General features: G+C 43.1%; 2 protein-coding genes across 2 annotated transcripts; both read right to left on the reverse strand.

The window, feature by feature from the left end:
* Positions 1-1775: 1775 nt before the first annotated feature.
* LOC106660271 lies at positions 1776-5303 on the reverse strand. Its single transcript, XM_014383202.2, has one exon. The coding sequence runs from the start codon at positions 5301-5303 to the stop codon at positions 1776-1778; it is 3528 nt and encodes a 1175-aa protein (XP_014238688.2).
* A 6900-nt stretch (positions 5304-12203) lies between these two features.
* LOC111694609 (zinc finger protein OZF-like) lies at positions 12204-13090 on the reverse strand (the record flags this gene model as incomplete). Its single annotated transcript, XM_023463355.1, has 1 exon — positions 12204-13090. A coding segment is annotated over exon 1 (780 nt), but the record flags the coding sequence as incomplete, so codon positions are not given.
* Positions 13091-17679: the final 4589 nt, after the last annotated feature.

Genomic DNA, 17679 nt, shown 5'->3' on the forward strand with positions numbered 1-17679 from the left:
CATTTTTTGTCCGAATGTCTTCTCACATGTATCACACGTGAAATCTTTGCGACCTTCGTGGATTATCTTTTGATGTTTTCTCAAATTGCTTGGATCCCCAAATTTCTTCTTGCATTTGTCGCATGCGTAATCTTTGCGACCTTCGTGAACTGTTTTTTGGTGTTTGATCAAAGTGCCTCGTTCCCCAAATTTCTTCTCACACTTGTCGCACGTGAAATCTTTGCGACCTTCGTGAACTGTCCTTTGATGAGAAAGCAAATGTGGCTTTTGTCCAAACTTCTTTTCGCATTGGTTGCATGCATAATCTTTGCGGCCTTCGTGAATTGTTATTTGGTGCTTCAACAAACCTAATTCACATACAAATTTTCTCTCACATTTGTTGCATCGGTAATATTTGGGACCTTCATGGACTGTCCTTTGGTGCACAAGCAAATTCGATTTTCGTCCAAATTTATTCTCACATTTGTCACACGCAAAAACTTTCCGACCTTCATGTACTAGTTTTTGTTCCAAGAACAAACTACTTTTAGATCCGAATTTCTTCCCGTAATTGTCAAATAAGTTTTTTTTGACGTCATGGTCAATTGCAGTCTTTTGGTGAAAGCGCAAATACGACTTGTCGTATGCAAAATCTTTGGGCCTCTCATGCATTTTCTTTATATGTATGAGCAAACTTTTTTTGTTTCCAAATCTTTTCGCACATTTTTCACATAAATAATCTTTGAATACTTCGTGAAATATTTGTTTGTGCTTTAGTAGAGTTGATTTATTTTCAAATTTCCTCTCGCACTTGTTGCACGTGAAATCTTCGTTACCTTTATGCACTAATTTTTGGTGCGTAAACAAACTCGATTGTTTTACAAATTTTTTGTCACACATGTCGCATGCAAAATCGTTGCGGTTTTTGTGTACCGATATTTGGTGCCTACTCAAATGACTTCGGAACTCGAATGTCTCATCGCACTCGTCACATGCATAATCTTTTCGTTCATTTAAATTATCTGTTGAGACAATTCTATCAGATTTCATCTCACTTGTATCCATTTTTTTTTCTTAAATAAACATTGGTTTCATCTATTTGATACCACGAAATTTTAATGAGTGAAACTAAAAGTGTTATGACTCGTATTTCATCAGGAAAGACATTCAAACTAAATAATTTTCACTATAAACGTTATTAATATTTGAGGTCCAATATCAAAATCGTCTATAATTATTTTGTTTACGAATGAGTTACCGATTTACAGAAGGACAATGTTTATATGATATCGCTCAAAATTTTTAATCAATTTAAAATTCTAATTCAGTGATGACTTCGAAGATCGATTACGCGAGAGAACTTGAGAGCATCGTATACCTTACTGTCTGAATGAATTTTCACGAGAGGGTAGAAAAAAGGCACTGCACTTTTTATGATAAACGACGGTTTCTTTATTTTTTCTTATAATATTTGGTCACACAGAAATACACTGCTGGATAGCAGCTGACGCAGCAGCATGTGTCTCGTGTACGGCGTAGTCGCTCTCACAGATGAGAGTGGGGAGTCGAGCTGATAAGCATGAAGTGTGCTCTGATATCAATCGCATGGCGCGTAATACAATTGGACTTAATAACTAACGCGATCACATTCACATGAGTCACAGTAAACGGAGAACTCAACAACATAAAAAATACATAATAACGAACAACGGAATAATAAATACATAAAACATAACATGACAAACGTAACGACTATTTTTTACGAACACCGCCCGCCTCGTTTCTTGAACGACCCTTTATGAGTCCGGACCAGCGTCTGGCACTTCTTCGCGCCCAGCCTCAAGCGCTGTCTTGATTGGGAGAGCCACCAGCCGGACGATGGGACGAGTGTAGATTCCCCGAGCAGTCCGCACGACGGCGACGCGATCCAGACCATCGCGACCCGGATGGACGCCAATGATCCTGCCCAGAGGCCACTTCCCGTTTGATTGAATAAGGTAGGGATCGACTACCAGCACCATGTCCCCGACGTCGATGGAGGCCCGGCGTCTTGTCCACTTGGTTCTTTGCTGCAAGGTGTTCAGGTACTCCTTGCTCCATCTTTTCCAGAAGATAGCGTGCACGCCTTGGACGAGCTTCCAGTGCTTCAGCGAATCAAGGTCTACTTCTTCCTCTTCATCCGGTGCAGGGGCCGCAATCGTCGTCAATGCAGTACCGAGAACGCCATGGCCGGGAGTCAACACGTCCAAGTCCTCTGGATCGTTCGACACAGGCGCTAGGGGTCTGCTATTCAAGACCGCCTCGATACCTACGAGGAGGGTCGAGAACTCTTCGTAGGTCAATCGCCTCGGTCCCATAGTCCTCTTCAGGTGTTTTTTGAAGGAACACACGGCCGCCTCCCACAGTCCTCCAAAGTGCGGCGCGCCAGGGGGAATGAATCGCCATAGAGTTCCTTGCTCAGCGAGTCGATTGGTGACATTCTGCCTCGCGAAGGCTTCCCTGATCTCAAGGTCAGCACGGTGGAAATGAGTCGCATTATCACTCCAAATTTCGGAGGGGTGGCCGCGGCGACCACTAAATCGCTCGAGCGCCCCAAGCAAGCTCTCAGTCGTCAAGTCGCCGACCAGTTCGAGGTGAATCAACTTCGACGCCAGGCAAACGAAGACAGCCACCCAGGCCTTGGTTGTTCTCTTACTCTCCTTCGCCGTGAGAATCATGAACGGGCCGGCATAATCTAGACCAGTGCGCTGGAACAACCGACCGGAAGGGCTAGGTGAGACGCGCTCTTGAGGCAGGGCTGCCATGAGTTGGGTAGCCGGTCGTGCTCGGCTTGCGACGCAGGTGACACATTGCTTCACGTAGCGTCGAATGTGACGGGCTCCGTGAATCAGCCAAGCGCGCTGGAGTACGTGCACATACGTCGCTCGGAAGCCCCCGTGCTTCGCTCGCTGGTGGGCCCAAGCTATCACTAGTCCAGCGAGAGGAGATGAGGCGTCAAGAATCGGTGGATGCTTCTGCTCGAATGACAGCGACGAATGTTGCAGCCGCCCGCCAACGCGGAGGACACCATTCGGACACACAAATGGATTGAGCGCTGCCAGCGGCCCCCTCGCAGGAACAGGGCGGTTTCTCGACAACGCCGCGATATCCTCAGGATAACTGCGTTTCTGGCTCTCTCGAACGCAAGCCTCATAAGCCTCACTCAGCTCTATTGGTGTCAGAGCTTGAAGGACTGGTGCGACGGGCAAGCGTCTGAGTCGTGATCTCATCCAGCGGCGGAGTCGCACCATGAAGTCGAGCAAACGGTTCAAGTCAGAGAAAAGCGAAATGTGGCTTCGCTCCGTGCGATCTTCGGCGCTGATCTGTAGACATTGAGCAGCGACAGGTGGGCTGGCTGGCGGCTCCAATGCTCGCTCGGTTGAAGGCCACATTGACGACGGTCGCGACAGCCAGCCAGGACCGGAGATCCAGCAGCTACGATCCAGGAGCTGTTCGAGACTAGCGCCCCTTGACGCCACGTCTGCGGGGTTCTCGGCTGACGGCACATGACGCCACAGACTGCCTGGCACGAGTTCCTGAATTTGGTGGACATAACTGTCCACCACAGAGTTCCCTGTCGGTTCCTCAGAGCCGATCCAATGCAAGGCAATGCGAGAGTCAGACCAGGCGCAGCAGCTATGAATGTCCACACTGAGCTCCTCGCAGATGGTGTGTAGCAGTCTGGCGGCGATCAGAGCGGCTCGCAGCTCGAGGCGCGGGATCGTCATTCGAGGTACAGCAGTTGATGGTGGACGTAAACTGCGAATTGGACTGAGCTTGGTCTTCGCTACTAACAACCTCGTGATGGACTCCTGATCGACGGGACCGACCCTCGAGTAAGCCACCGCGGCCATGGCACGTCGGCTTGCATCGGCGAAGACGTGGATACTCAAGTCAGTCGTTGTCGACGTCGTACCAAGCCAACGAGGAACAGAGAGTCTCTCTACCGCAGAGAAGCTACTTCGAATCTCCTTCCAACGACGCGCCATCGAGGCCGGCAGTTCCTCGTCCCAATCAAGACGCGCTCTCCAGAGGTCTTGGACGAGCATCTTTGCGAGCAGCGTAGCCGGTGCCACCCAACCGCACGGATCGAACAGCGTGGCTAGCTCCGATAGTACCACGCGCTTGCAGAGGCAGCCAGCTCGATCGGTCGGGAAGCTCAGGCCGAGAGTGTCCTGCTGAGGGCTCCAGCGGACGCCCAGTTCCTTCACGGGCTCATCCTTAGTGAAGGTAATCCAAGCTGGTCGAAGACGGTCGTCGGCGTCCAGGTCCTCCAACAGCCGAGGGTGGTTGGCCACCCATTTACCCAAGGGAAAGCCGCCCGCCTTCATCAGCTGAATGAGCTCGTCCCTCAGTGTCAAGGCGTTCTCCACATCATCGGCTCCGGACAGCACATCGTCCACATAGCGGTCTCTCAGCGCGGCTGTTCTGGCCCTCGGATACTTGTCACCTTCGTCGTCGCACAGCTGCTGCAGGGTGCGCAGTGACAGGTAGGGGGCGCACGCTGTGCCGTACGTCACTGTGAGAAGTTGAAAGTGACGCGCCGGCTCCCTGCTGTTCGGGCTCCAGAGAATGCGCTGCCAATCGACGTCGAGCTTGTTGACCTTGATCTGCCGGAACATCATGCGGATATCCGAGCAGAAAGCGACCTTATAAGTTCGCCACCTCAGTAAGACGACCCAGATGTCACGCTGCAACTTCGGACCTCGACAGAGCACATCGTTCAAGCTTGCTCCGTTTGATGTGGGCCTTGAGGCATCAAACACTACTCGCAGTTTCGCCCCCGCATCGCTCTGTTGCCAGATGCCGTGGTGAGGAATGTAGTTGGCCGGAACGACAGCTGCTGACGTCTCGCTCGGGGTCATTCGTCTCATGTGGCCCAGTCGCTCGTAGGCCTCCATGAAGTCACAGTAGGCCTTGGCGAACTCCGGGTTTCTCTCCATGCGTCGGTGCAAGCTTGTCAGCGACGCGCGTGCTGAAGCCTCGCTTGTCCCAAGGGTAGTCGCGGCGTCGCGCTTCAGGGGAAGCCGCACAGTGTACCTTCCCGTGTTGTCGCGCGTGTGGGCTGCAAACAGTTCCTCGCAGTGTCGCTCAAGCGGGGAAACTCGATAGGCCGGGGGTACGTCCTCAAGCTCCCAGAATCGCTGGAGCAGGCTGATGAGCTGTTGATGCCACTTGGGCGTCTCTTCCGCAGTCAAGGAAGAGAGGCAAATGGCTTGATCTTCAGCGCCGTCAATGGGTTGTCGACCGGAGATCGTCCACCCAACCGCAGTGTTCTGCGCCATCATGTCGCAGTGGTGGAGAAGTCCGTCTCTCAGCAATGACGGTAGTACATCAGCTCCCACAAGCAAGTCTATCGGGCCAGGCCGCTCGAAACAGGGATCGGCAAGCTTCCGGCCGACCCATGGCGCACTCGCCACGTGCCTTAGCCTTGCCGAGGGCGTCGTGATTCCCAGATATCGCACACACGCAGCGTCGGATACGAGCGGCTGGGCCCGGTCCGGCAGGTGAATCTGGATGCTCGCAGTCTGTACAGCTCGGCTGGCAAGACCGCCTCCGAGCGCTCTGATGTCGATCGATGCACTCTCAAGAGTCGCACGTGCCTTACGCGCAATACGTGCGGATATGATGGTAATCTCTGAGCAAGGATCCAGAAGCGCGCGTACGGCCAACGAGCGACTGCCCGGGCTGCTAATGCTCAGCACAGCCGTTGGCAACACCGCGAGTCAGGACGAGCGGTGAGACGGTCCCTCCTCTCGATCAGCCAAGTCGACCTCCTGTCGATCGTCCGAGATGGTGGTTAGCACGGATCGTCGCTTCTTTACCGAAGAGCTCGACTCCATTGGATCCCCGGGTCTCTTCAGCCCTCCATCGTGGAGTAAGGTGTGATGTGTAGCTCGGCAAAGTTGGCAGGTGGATTGAGAGGGGCACACTCTGGCGGCGTGGCCGGGTCGCAGACAGTTGAAGCAGAGTCGATAGCGCGCAGCTCGCAATCGCCTCTCGCCAGGATCCAGTCCGGTGAACGCCTCGCAGTGACCGATGTAGTGATCGCCGTGGCATTGGGCACAGTCCCGGGGGGTCGAGCTACTGGTCGCATAGCTGCGTGCCGATTTCTCCGTGTTCGCTGAACCCGTAACCTTGCTGCTCAGAGTCAAGCTCGACGAGCAGGCAGCTGCCATTCTGCACCGGCTGCCAAGGAAGTCGATAAGCGTGGTAAAAGATGCGAGCTGGCACCCTTTTCTCGAGCCTCCCTCCTGCGTCGTCGCATCGATGCGCTCAAGCTCAGACTCCCAAGCTCGACGAGTCGCTAGGTCCATGCAAGACGCCGCAATCGACACGAACCAGTCGTCCCAGGCGTCGACTGGTCGACCCAGGGTCCGAAGCTGGTCCCGGTGCTTGCCAAGGGTGTCCATGAGGTCCTGTAGGGACTTCACTGAGTCCTCACGGATCGGCTTGAGGGCTCGCAACGCGCTCAGATGATCCTGGACTAGTAAGCGGTGGTTCTCATACCTATTCTCCAGCAGATTCCAGGCTGTGATGTAGTTGTCACCGGTCATAGACAGCGTGCTGAGAGCGGCGCTCGCCTCACCCTTTACAAGTGTCTTCAAAAAGTACATCCGTTCCACGTCACTCAGATGTTCGTCACGGTCAATGAGGGCCTTAAACAAGTCGCGAAAGGACTCCCAATCCTCGCGACGCCCACTGAATTCGGGCACTTGAATCAAGGGCAGTCGTGAACGCGACTGACTTGACGCGGGCATGTCACGATGCCCGGCAGCCAGGACGTCCGAGGCGCTGCGCACTGGCAGTCGCGCTTCCAGATCTCCTTGGACGTCGTAGAGCAAGCCTTTCGCTTCAAGGTATCGCATTTGAATGGTCGAGTAGATGTACCCTCGTTGGTGCTGCTCATCTGCCGCGTCCTGCAGCGCCACGTGGTTGCACTGGAAGTCCGCCCAGTAGGTCTCCAGCAGCTCTCCTCGAGCCCGTACTTGACCTAGTGTCCAGGCCTCACGAGGGGCGGAGTTAATCGCCTCGCATAAAACCCTCATTATCTCGATCAGCTCGAGTTGAGTATCTCTCAGATTGTCTCTGCAAGCAAAAAATCATCTCAATGTGAGTCTCAGCTCGACACTAAGTATTAGCGGAGCACACAGCTTTCTCATCGCTCCAACTCTCTCACACGAACGTGTTTTCGTGATGCAATACGCTCGCTTCGTGGACCAGGCGACGGTGCTGGCACGTGGGTATCGCTAGTCTCGTCACATCACAGCTCACGGGGTCACACACATATCGATCACGCATCATTCGCGCTTCGCTTCACTCGACGCAGCTCGATGCCCGCGTCAGGCAGAGTTATCACGTGGTCGCCTCTCACCGTAGATATCACCTCACACGGACACTCGTTTCATCATCCGTTCGGACTCGCCGTCCGCTCGCAAAATGCCGTAGCCTTTTCGTTACTGCACGAAGATTCCACTACCTTTCACGGTGCGTCGAGGCCCCGATCGTAATGCCGCATTGTGAGCCGATCAATTCGCTCCGCCATTTTCTCAGTTCACGTCGTTCACACTTGTGCTTATAAGATTGCACTTACCTCGCGTTCATGTTGTCGCTGGTTGATTGACAAATCCGGCTCAGAAGGACCAATGAATGAATTTTCACGAGAGGGTAGAAAAAAGGCACTGCACTTTTTATGATAAACGACGGTTTCTTTATTTTTTTCTTATAATATTTGGTCACACAGAAATACACTGCTGGATAGCAGCTGACGCAGCAGCATGTGTCTCGTGTACGGCGTAGTCGCTCTCACAGATGAGAGTGGGAAAAAAACATTTATATGAGCGTTTACGTACTCTTGTAATTTGGCACATGAGAATTCATAATGTGCATCGGAAAATTTATTATCGAAAAGTAACCGTTGAACGTGAATAAAAATTATCTACAACAAATAGTTTTGTTTAAAACTAATTTTTGCTACTAGAAATTTCTCATAGATAGTTTAATAATTCGAATAGTCTAATAGTCAAATCATTTTAATGAATCAGAAGACTTTAAGTACATTTATATACATTAAACCTATGTTTATATACATAAATAAAATACAACATTTTTATAAGATGAAATATTTATGTTCATAGTAAATTATCACACCAAAATCGAAAGACCATTAGAAAATGTTCTTTTCTTAATTAAAAATAAATATAATTCTTTTTAAAATGTTAACGTGAAGAAGAATTTGTTTCTACTATTTATACATTCAAAAATCACGTCCTAAAATTCTGATTCTATGAGTAAGTAGGCACGTTTTGTTAAGATCGAAAGTATCCATATTTTTCATGAACAAATCGTTTATGATCGGTCAAATTAATTTTAATATTGTACATATTTTTGCACATTCGCATGCAGTGAATTTCATAAACTGTTTTTCGATATTGGCTCGAATTCGACGTAGTACATGATTACTTTCCTCACTTTCACACATGATATTATTACGATCTTCATGGACTGATTTTTGGCATTTATAATCAAATTACTTCTTGATTGATGCATTAATTTCTTCTCGCATTTTTTACGTACGACATTCTACTGATCTTTGCGGACTGTCATTCGGTGCCTAAACAAATTCTCTTTAAGTCCAAGTACCTTTTGGGACTCTTTGCATGTGTAATCTTTACGACCCTCGTGTACTGTACTTTGATGCTTCAACATATCTGATTTTTTTCTGAATTTACGCTCGCCCTTGACGCAAACTTAATGTTTCTGGCCTTCTTGTACTGTTATTTGATGCCTAAATAAATTTCCTTTCAGTCCAAATTTTTGCTCGCACTTGCCGCATTCGTAACCTTTTGACCTTTATGAATTAATTTTTGGTGTCTGATCAAACTCCTTACATCTCCAAAAAATTTTTCGCAGTTGTTGCATCGGTAATCTTTGCGACCATCATGAACTGTCCTTTGGTGTCTGGTCAAATTCGATTTTTCTCCAAACACCAGCTCACAATTGTCGCACGCAAAATCCTTGCGACCTTCGTGGACTGTTTTTTGGTGTCTGTTCAAGTTGCTTGGATCCCCAAATTTCTTATCGCATTTGTCGCATCGGTAATCTTTGCGACCTTCGTGAATTGTCCTTTGATGGGAGAGCCAACTTACTTTTTGTCCAAACTTCTTTTCGCACTTGTCGCATGCGTAGTCTTTCTGACCTTCGTGGACTGCCCTTTGGTGTCTATTCAAACTACTTTGAATCCCAAATTTTCTTCCACAATTTTTACATGTGTAATCTTTACGGCTTTCATGTACGGTCCTTTGGTGCTGTAACAAGCTTTGCTTACTTACAAATTTTTTCTTGCATTTGTCGCATTGGTAATCTTTGCGACCTTCGTGAACTATCCTTTGATGGGAGAGCAAACTTACTTTTTGTCCAAACTTCTTTTCGCATTGGTTGCATGCGTAATCTTTGCGGCCTTCGTGATTTGTTATTTGGTGCTTCAACAAACCTAATTTACATGCAAATTTTCTTTCACATTTGTTGCAATATCGGTAATCTTTACGACCTTCATGTACGGTCCTTTGGTGCTTTAACAAGCTTTGCTTACTTCCAAATTTTTTCTCGCACTTGTCGCATCGGTAATCTTTGCGACCTTCGTGAACTGTCCTTTGATGGGAGAGCAAATGTGACATTTGACCAAACATCTTCTCGCACTTGTCGCATGGAAAATCTTTGCGGCCTTCGTGAATTGTTATTTGGTGCTTCAACAAACCTAATTTACATGCAAATTTTCTTTCACATTTGTCGCATTCGTGATCTTTTCGACCTTCATGGACTGTCATTCGGTGGGTGAGCAATTGCTGTTTTCGTCCAAATTTCTTCTCGCACTTGTCGCATACGAAATCCTTACGACCCTCATGGACTATTTTTTGGTGCCTGATCAAATCTGATTTTATTCTAAATTTTTTTTCGCGCTTCTTGCAAGCATAATCTTTGCGACCGTTGTGTACTCTCTTTACGTGCAAAAACAAATTTCGTTTTGTATCGAATCTCTTCGCGCACATTTCACATAAGTAATTTTTGAAAACTTCATGGAATATTTTGTTGTGCTTGAGTAAAGTTGATTTATTTTCAAATTTCTTCTCACACTTGTTGCACGTGAAATCTTTGGGATTTTTGTGTACTAATTTTTGGTGCGTAAACAAACTCGATTGTTTTACAAATTTTTTCTCACACTGGTCGCATGTAAAATCTTTGCAGCCTTTATGTACCGATATTTGGTGCCTACTCAAATGACTTCGGAACTCGAATGTCTCTTCGCACTCGTCACATGCATAATCTTTCCGTTCATTTAAATTATCTGTTGAGACAATTCCATCAGATTTCATCTCACTTTTATCCATTTTTTTTCTTATATAAACATTGGTTTCCTCTTTTTGATACCACGAAATTTTAATGAGTGAAACTAAAAGTGTTATGAGTCGATTTTCATCGGGAAAGACCTTCAAACTAAATTATTTTTACTATAAACATTATCAGTATGAGTGAGGCACGAAATCAAAATCGTTTATAATTATATTGTTTACTAATGAGTTACCGATTCACAGAAAGATAATGTTTATATGATACCTCTCAAAATTTTGAACCACTTTACAGGCGATGTCGCAAAAATAAAGCTCTAGATACAGTATGTTTTAGTATACATTATTAATACTGTTGGTTGGCGACAATTTCTTAATAACTTGCGCATAAAATTGAATATTTTACAATTCAAGTATTGTACATTTCAAAAACTATGATACTTATATTTATACGAAATATTATTACGAATAAATTACTTACTTTATTACGAAAAATATTTATGTGAGCGCTTACGTACTCTTTTACTTTGGTACTAGAGAATTCAAAATGTGCATCGAAAAATTCATTATCGAAAAGTGTCCGTCGAATGTAAATAACAATCATCTACAACAAATAGCTTTGTTTAAAACTAATTTTTGCTACTCGAAACTTCTTATAATAATTCGAATAGTCTGATAGTCGAATAATTTTAATGAATCAGATGACTTTAAGTAGATTCATACATTTATACATTTATATAGATGAATAAAATAAGACATTTTTATAAGATGAAATATTTATGTTTATTGTAATCTATCACACCAAAATTTAAAAGCCATAGAATAATGTACTTTTCTTAGCGGAAAATAAATGTTATTCTTTACGTTGTAAAGAGCTTCTTATTAAACTCAATCCTAAAAACTATTTATTCCTTGCAGCATATTCGTACTACTTATACATTCAAGAATCACGTCCTAAAATTCGATTTCTATAAGTGAGTAGGCACGTCTTGTTGAAATCTGAAGTATTCACATTGTTCGTAAAGAAATCGTTTATGATCAGTCAAATTAATTTTAATATTGTACATTTTTTCGCACATTCACATGCAGAAACTTTGCTCTCATGTTCAAATCACAAGTGGGAAGTCAAATTGCGTTGATTGTGAATTTTGGAGACTGTTTTTCTACGAAGTACATAATATGATTTATTCACGAACTGGCCTCACGTAAAATCGTCATGACCTTAAAGGATTTTTTTTTGACGTTTAATCAATTCTTCTAGCATTTTTCACGCACGTCATTTTACTAATCTTTGTGGACTGTCATTCGGTGCCTAAGTAAGTTTTCTTTAAGTCCAAAAACCTTTTTGCATTTTTCACATGCATAGTCTTTGCGACCTTCGTGTACTGTCCTTTGATGCTTCAACAAATCTGATTTTTTTCCAAATTTCTTCTCGCACTTGTCGCATGCGTAATCTTTAAAACCTTCGTGTACTGTTCTTTGGTGGTACAACAAATATGATTTATTTCCGAATTTCTTCTCACACTTGTCGCACGCGAAATCTTTACGACCTTCATGGACTATTTTTTGGTGTCTGAGCAAATGGGACTTATCTCCAAATTTCTTGTCGCACTTTTCGCAAGCATAATCCTTGCGACCTTCGTGGACTGTCTTTTGATGTCTAATCAGAATTTTTTGATTTACAAATTTCTTCTCACACTTGTCGCATACGTAATTTTTGCAATCTTCGTGTACTGTTTTTTGGTGTTTTGTCAAATTGCTAGAACTCCCAAATTTTTTCTCACATTTGTCGCAAACGTAATCTTTTCGACCCTCGTGCACTGTCCTTTGATGTAAAAGCAAATATGATTTTTGTCCATATTTTTTTTCGCACTTGTCGCATCGGTAATCTTTGCGACCTTCATGAACTATCCTTTGATGTGAGAGCAAATGTGTCATTTGTCCAAACTTCTTCTCGCATTTGTTGCATTGGTATCCCTTGTAACCTTCATGGATTGATTTTTGGTGTCTGTTCAAATTGCTTTGATCCCCAAATTTTTTCTCACACTTGTCACAAGTGAATTTCTTGCAAGCTTCATGGACAGTTTTTTGGTGAAACAGCAAATACGACTTGTCGCAAGCAAAATCTTTGCGACTCTCGTGAACCGATTTTATGTGCAAGAGCAAGCTCCGTTTATTTCCATATCTTTTCGCGCAACTTTCGCATAAGTAATCTTTTAAAACTTCGTGAAATATTTTTTTGTGCCTTAGTAAAGTTGATTTATTTTCAAATTTCCTGTCACACTTTTGGCACGTGAAATCTTCACGATCTTTATGTGCCAATTTTTGGTGCGTAAACAAACTCGATTTTTTTATAAATTTTTTCTCACACTTATCGCATGAAAAGTCTCTGCGATTTCTGTGTACTGTTACTTGGTATCGACTCAAATGACTTCGGAACTCATAATTTTTTTCTTTATTGTGAATTGTGTCTCGGTGTGTGATCATACTTGATTCTAGTGTAAATGTCTCCTGAAAAATATCACAGATGTATTGTTTGTCGTCTGAAACAACAATGTCATGTTCACTTGAATTATTTTCCGAGATAATTTCCTTGCATTTCTTCATACTTTGATCCATTTCGATGCCTTAATCAAACTATGGTTCAGTCTATTAAGTATCACGGAAATTCAACGAGTAAAACTAATGGTGTTAAAAGCCTTGGTGTTATGAGTTGTTTCGTCAGGAAAGACAATACTCAACCGAAATTATTTACTATAAACATTATCAGTATTTGAGGTCCGATGTCAAAATCGTTTATAATTAAAAATATACAAATCGGTTACCGATTTATAGAAGGACAATGTTTATACGTTATCTTTCAAAATTCTGAATTAGTTTAAAATTCTGATTTGGCGATGACTTTGCACTGAAGATCAATTACGTGATAAGTACTTTTGCTATTTGTTTTAATAATGAAGTTGTAATCGCATTAAGACACATACACATTAAAATCCCTTTGAATTCATTAAAAAAAATAGACTTAAAATAAAAATTGATATTGGTCAACTTTAATGATTCTTACTACTACTAAAATACGCAACTTCGCCGCTAATAGGCTCTCGTAGGAAAAAATAGTATCATCAACTGGTCAGATATGGTTTTTTAACAAAACTCGTTATAGCACAAGCCGAAGGCCCTCGTTTAAGCTAAAAAACCATAGCTGTACCCGTTGAGAAATATACTATTTCACCCCTACATACTGGAAAAGTGTCTCTGAATTTACAGGAGGTCTCCTTGACTTAGAAAATTTCAAATTAAATTGTATGTCTATGTATCGTAACATTCAAGTTCAACCAATAATCTGTTCAAGTTCTTGGAGCTGTTATGTCCGGGCTATTTGTTAAATAATACCCGAACATTTATTTTAATCTAACTGCATCAAAATCTGAGATACACGTTTAAGGTTTGACACAAGACTTTTATTATAGAGTTTGCACATATAAAATGGATATTATATTTTTCGTTACACTTTTAGTTATGATGTACCACGCGATTGGCTCAGCTGTAGCTCAATTACAAAAAACTAGGATAAGGTGTTAGCGCGTGAAGACCGCAAGATGTTAATGCGTCTGTCTGCGAGAGCTGAGAGCCGACCACCCGAGATTACAAAGATGTGCGCTATATATACCAATTTTCGAATCCCGAATTATAGTGGGGCGATATTGGAAGATTACCCGAATTCGCGTAAGCTATCCTGTGACTCGCGCGTGGTATGATAACCCATAAATTACATCATTCTTTTATTACCCCTTTTAATGACGTTATATCGAAAAACTCGAGGTCGAGAAACAGCGTGACGAGACTCGATTTTTTGGATATAACAGAGCGCTGTATTTATTTGTTCCCTCAAATTTTTGAGTAGATCGCCCAATCTGAGTACTGCTTCGAGCCTGTGTTTCTACCACCTCCTCGATCTTCTCGAGCAAAGTGTCAACGAGCACATGTGTACTATCGTGCGTTTTTATCTGACTGTATGACCTAAAAAGAGTATCCGGAGCCCAATTTCTTGTTTCCCAAAATGTTTCTACTGCACCTTGAATGAACGTAGTATTTCTAAAAATGTCAATTTCGCAAAGTGCGTATAGCATAGTTTGTTTGTAATGACTTCTGTACGACCATTTTAGTAAAACACATAACGCTCGACTTGTACGCGATTTTTATATTCAACTCTTGTAAAGACGAATACTTTGTAGTATTAGTACGACTTTATTGTAACTTGATTGTAACTTGCGGTGCGTGAGCAAGCATTAGCATACAATTATACTAGATCAAATCGAGTGAACTTGTGTGAGTGACTGAGAGTGCCTGCGAGCCCTCGACCAAGCGATAACGATAGCATCACCAACGAGCGTCAATAAACATATTCTAAGTTTACCATCATAAATTTATAGTATTTCATTTCCCTTCCTCCCTCTCAGCAACACGGGTAGTAAAATAACATATGTAACAAGTTCCGCAGGACTTAAATTACAATCATCAGTGGCAGATTAGAAATAGTAAATTTTCATTTCTCGCTCCTTTAAGGCGATTGCTTTTTAAAAAAATGTAAAGATAGTCCATATCCGGTGAGACGCAATCATTTTGGTACAATTTTTAATGAAATTTAAAAAAAAGTAAGCATTTGTATACAAGTACGCTATATACATTCTTACAATCGGCAAGAAGGAAAATCAGCGCTTTTCACGAGATTGGATGCAATTGTTCATGTTCGCGATCACGAGAAAAAAGAGCTTGAAAGATTTTTAAAAGTGGATTGCATAGCAAACCATTATAATGATAAGAAATTACCATGATAAAAATGGTTATTATGAAGTTTGGTTGTTTAATTATGTAACATAAAATCAGATCCAATGAAGTTCGATTGGAATTTATGTAAAATATTTCTAGAGTCAATGAATTCTAAAATTTATTTCTAATATTCACTATTTAAGAAACCTCAGATCAGTCAAATTGATTTCAATTTTGTACGTTTTTTAAGACTCTCGTGTACGAAAACTTTGCCTTTATAAATAATTCAAATGTAAGTAATTAAACTGCGTTTATAGACAAAAATGTAATTATATTTATTATGTACATAATCTTACGGAGACTTGAGTGTTATCTGCTAATGATTTCTGTGAACAGTCATTTGGTGTCTAAACAAAGTCCCTGTTTTGTTCAAATACCTTATTGCACTTGTGGCATGTGTAATCTTCACGACCTTTGTTGTTTGTCTTTTGGTCGATGGTGATTGATCGAGTTCTTCGACATCTCACTTCGAAGGCGATATCCTTAATAATTATAGAATGTAGTTTTTATTTCAGTTCAATTGTTCATATTGGAGTTTATAGCCGTTAAATGATAGGTTCTACAGATGTAAGAAATTATTTTTAATCTGACATGTTCTAAACTTATTGCTCGTTAAATTTTACATCGAATAAGATTAGACAATTGTACTTCAAAAAATGGCATGGTTATTTATAATTATTGGTTAAAATGATTAATTCTTATGATGGCAAAAGAAATTTGACATGAACTTTTTCACAGGCTCCCGAGTCTACCACACATTTTCCGAACTCATGTCGAAACATGTTCGTGCGGGTTGCTTGCCTGAAATGACATGTTTATTAGTGCAGAATCGCTCAAAATTCAATTGCTAGAAAGTGAGAGTCTAGCAAAATAGAGGCGTTGGTTACGCCTAGCCATATACTATTGTCATTTTGGTCACGTATGCTATAAACACGAGATACATAGATAGATAGAACTACTCGATAAATAATGCACTTAAATTTTATTATTCTTTAGCTTTATTTATTGAGACTTATATGCAATTGAAAAAACAGTCATATTTTGTGTTTTTTTGGAGCTATGGGATAAGCAAATGTACCGATTCAAAACTACTTCTCGTATTAGACCTGCGCAGAGGCGGCGCATGTCTAATGTACCGAATTTAGTGGGTGATGCTCCACTACCTGCATAACTTTCTCTTTCATTTTGGAAAGGCATCAAACACCAATATCCAATAGCAGCTAAGCAGTTCAATTCCACATGTCGAGTCGTTCAGATCGTATTACCAATACACGACGTAAAAGACGTTTCATCGCCACGTGTTTTTCAAATTAGTGAAAAAAATTGAAACTTTTAAGTTTTAGTATTTTTTTGGTGTTCGCGAGTGCATACAAACATGTCCAGTGTAAGATATTATTGTAGAAAATATTTAGCAGTGTACGGGATCCGGTCGAAAAATGTCAAGTGGGAGATCGAAGCAGAGCGACATGATTTTCTTCATCAACTCGATGCCGTCATCAACAGCTGGACAGGCGAACTTCCAAATCTTTTAGACTTCTTCCAGAAAGAAGCGATTTATTGGCTTTTGATGGAGTCCGTCACAGATATAGATAAATGCACTACAGAGACACCAGGTAATCGATTCATAAATTTTGTGGCTCGCAGCGGCTACAAGTACGAGCCCGACGCAGATGAAGACGGCAAGTCACTGCTGAATCGCACCACACCGATTCATCATGCTGCTCGAAAGAATCGTTGTTACACCGTAATCTCTGCTCTATTTCAAATTTACGACAAATTCGACGTAAATTATATCGACGAAGATGGATTATCACATCTTCACGTGGCCTGCCGGTACGGCCTCGACACCGTCGTCGAAAAATTTCTTAAACTCGGGCAAGATCCCAACGGCTCTCAAAGGTTCGTTCGAGGCTTGGCCAGGAGATACCCTAACTCGCCACTGTACTTGGCTCTAATCAACCGCCACGAGACGACAGTCTTATCGCTGCTGCAAAGAGGCCCCGATCTGTGTAGAGTCAATGCGGACGGATCTACTGCTTGGCAAGTAGTTTTCCAGGAAAATTACAATAATGCCTTCCTTGAGATATTTTTCGAGGTCTGCGCGGAGACATATCCGTGGCTGCCGGTCGACGACGTGGATCGCAAAGGCTATTTACCGTTAGATCATGCTCTGTTTATGAGGAACAAGAAACTGATGGAATTGCTGTTGAGACACGGCGCGAGTCCAAATAAGCGCAACAAAGATGGAGATGCTCCATTGGACACCATTTGCAAATATTTCGTCGACGACGATGAATACGGTGACTTCTTAAAGGCATTTTTCGCCATTAACGACGAAATCGGTAACGAGGTCAGGGTCGACGCTGAGAACATACTGGGTCAGACACCACTGCATTTGGCTCTTAAGAATGGCAACAAAAAGGCAGTTGAATTGTTGTTGAGGAGGGGTGCCGATCCAAATTGGAGAGATAAGAAAGGGTTCTCA

This window comes from Trichogramma pretiosum, unplaced genomic scaffold, assembly GCF_000599845.2.
Source record: "Trichogramma pretiosum strain Unisexual culture from Peru unplaced genomic scaffold, Tpre_2.0 scaffold39, whole genome shotgun sequence".
NCBI classification, from domain to species: domain Eukaryota; kingdom Metazoa; phylum Arthropoda; class Insecta; order Hymenoptera; family Trichogrammatidae; genus Trichogramma; species Trichogramma pretiosum.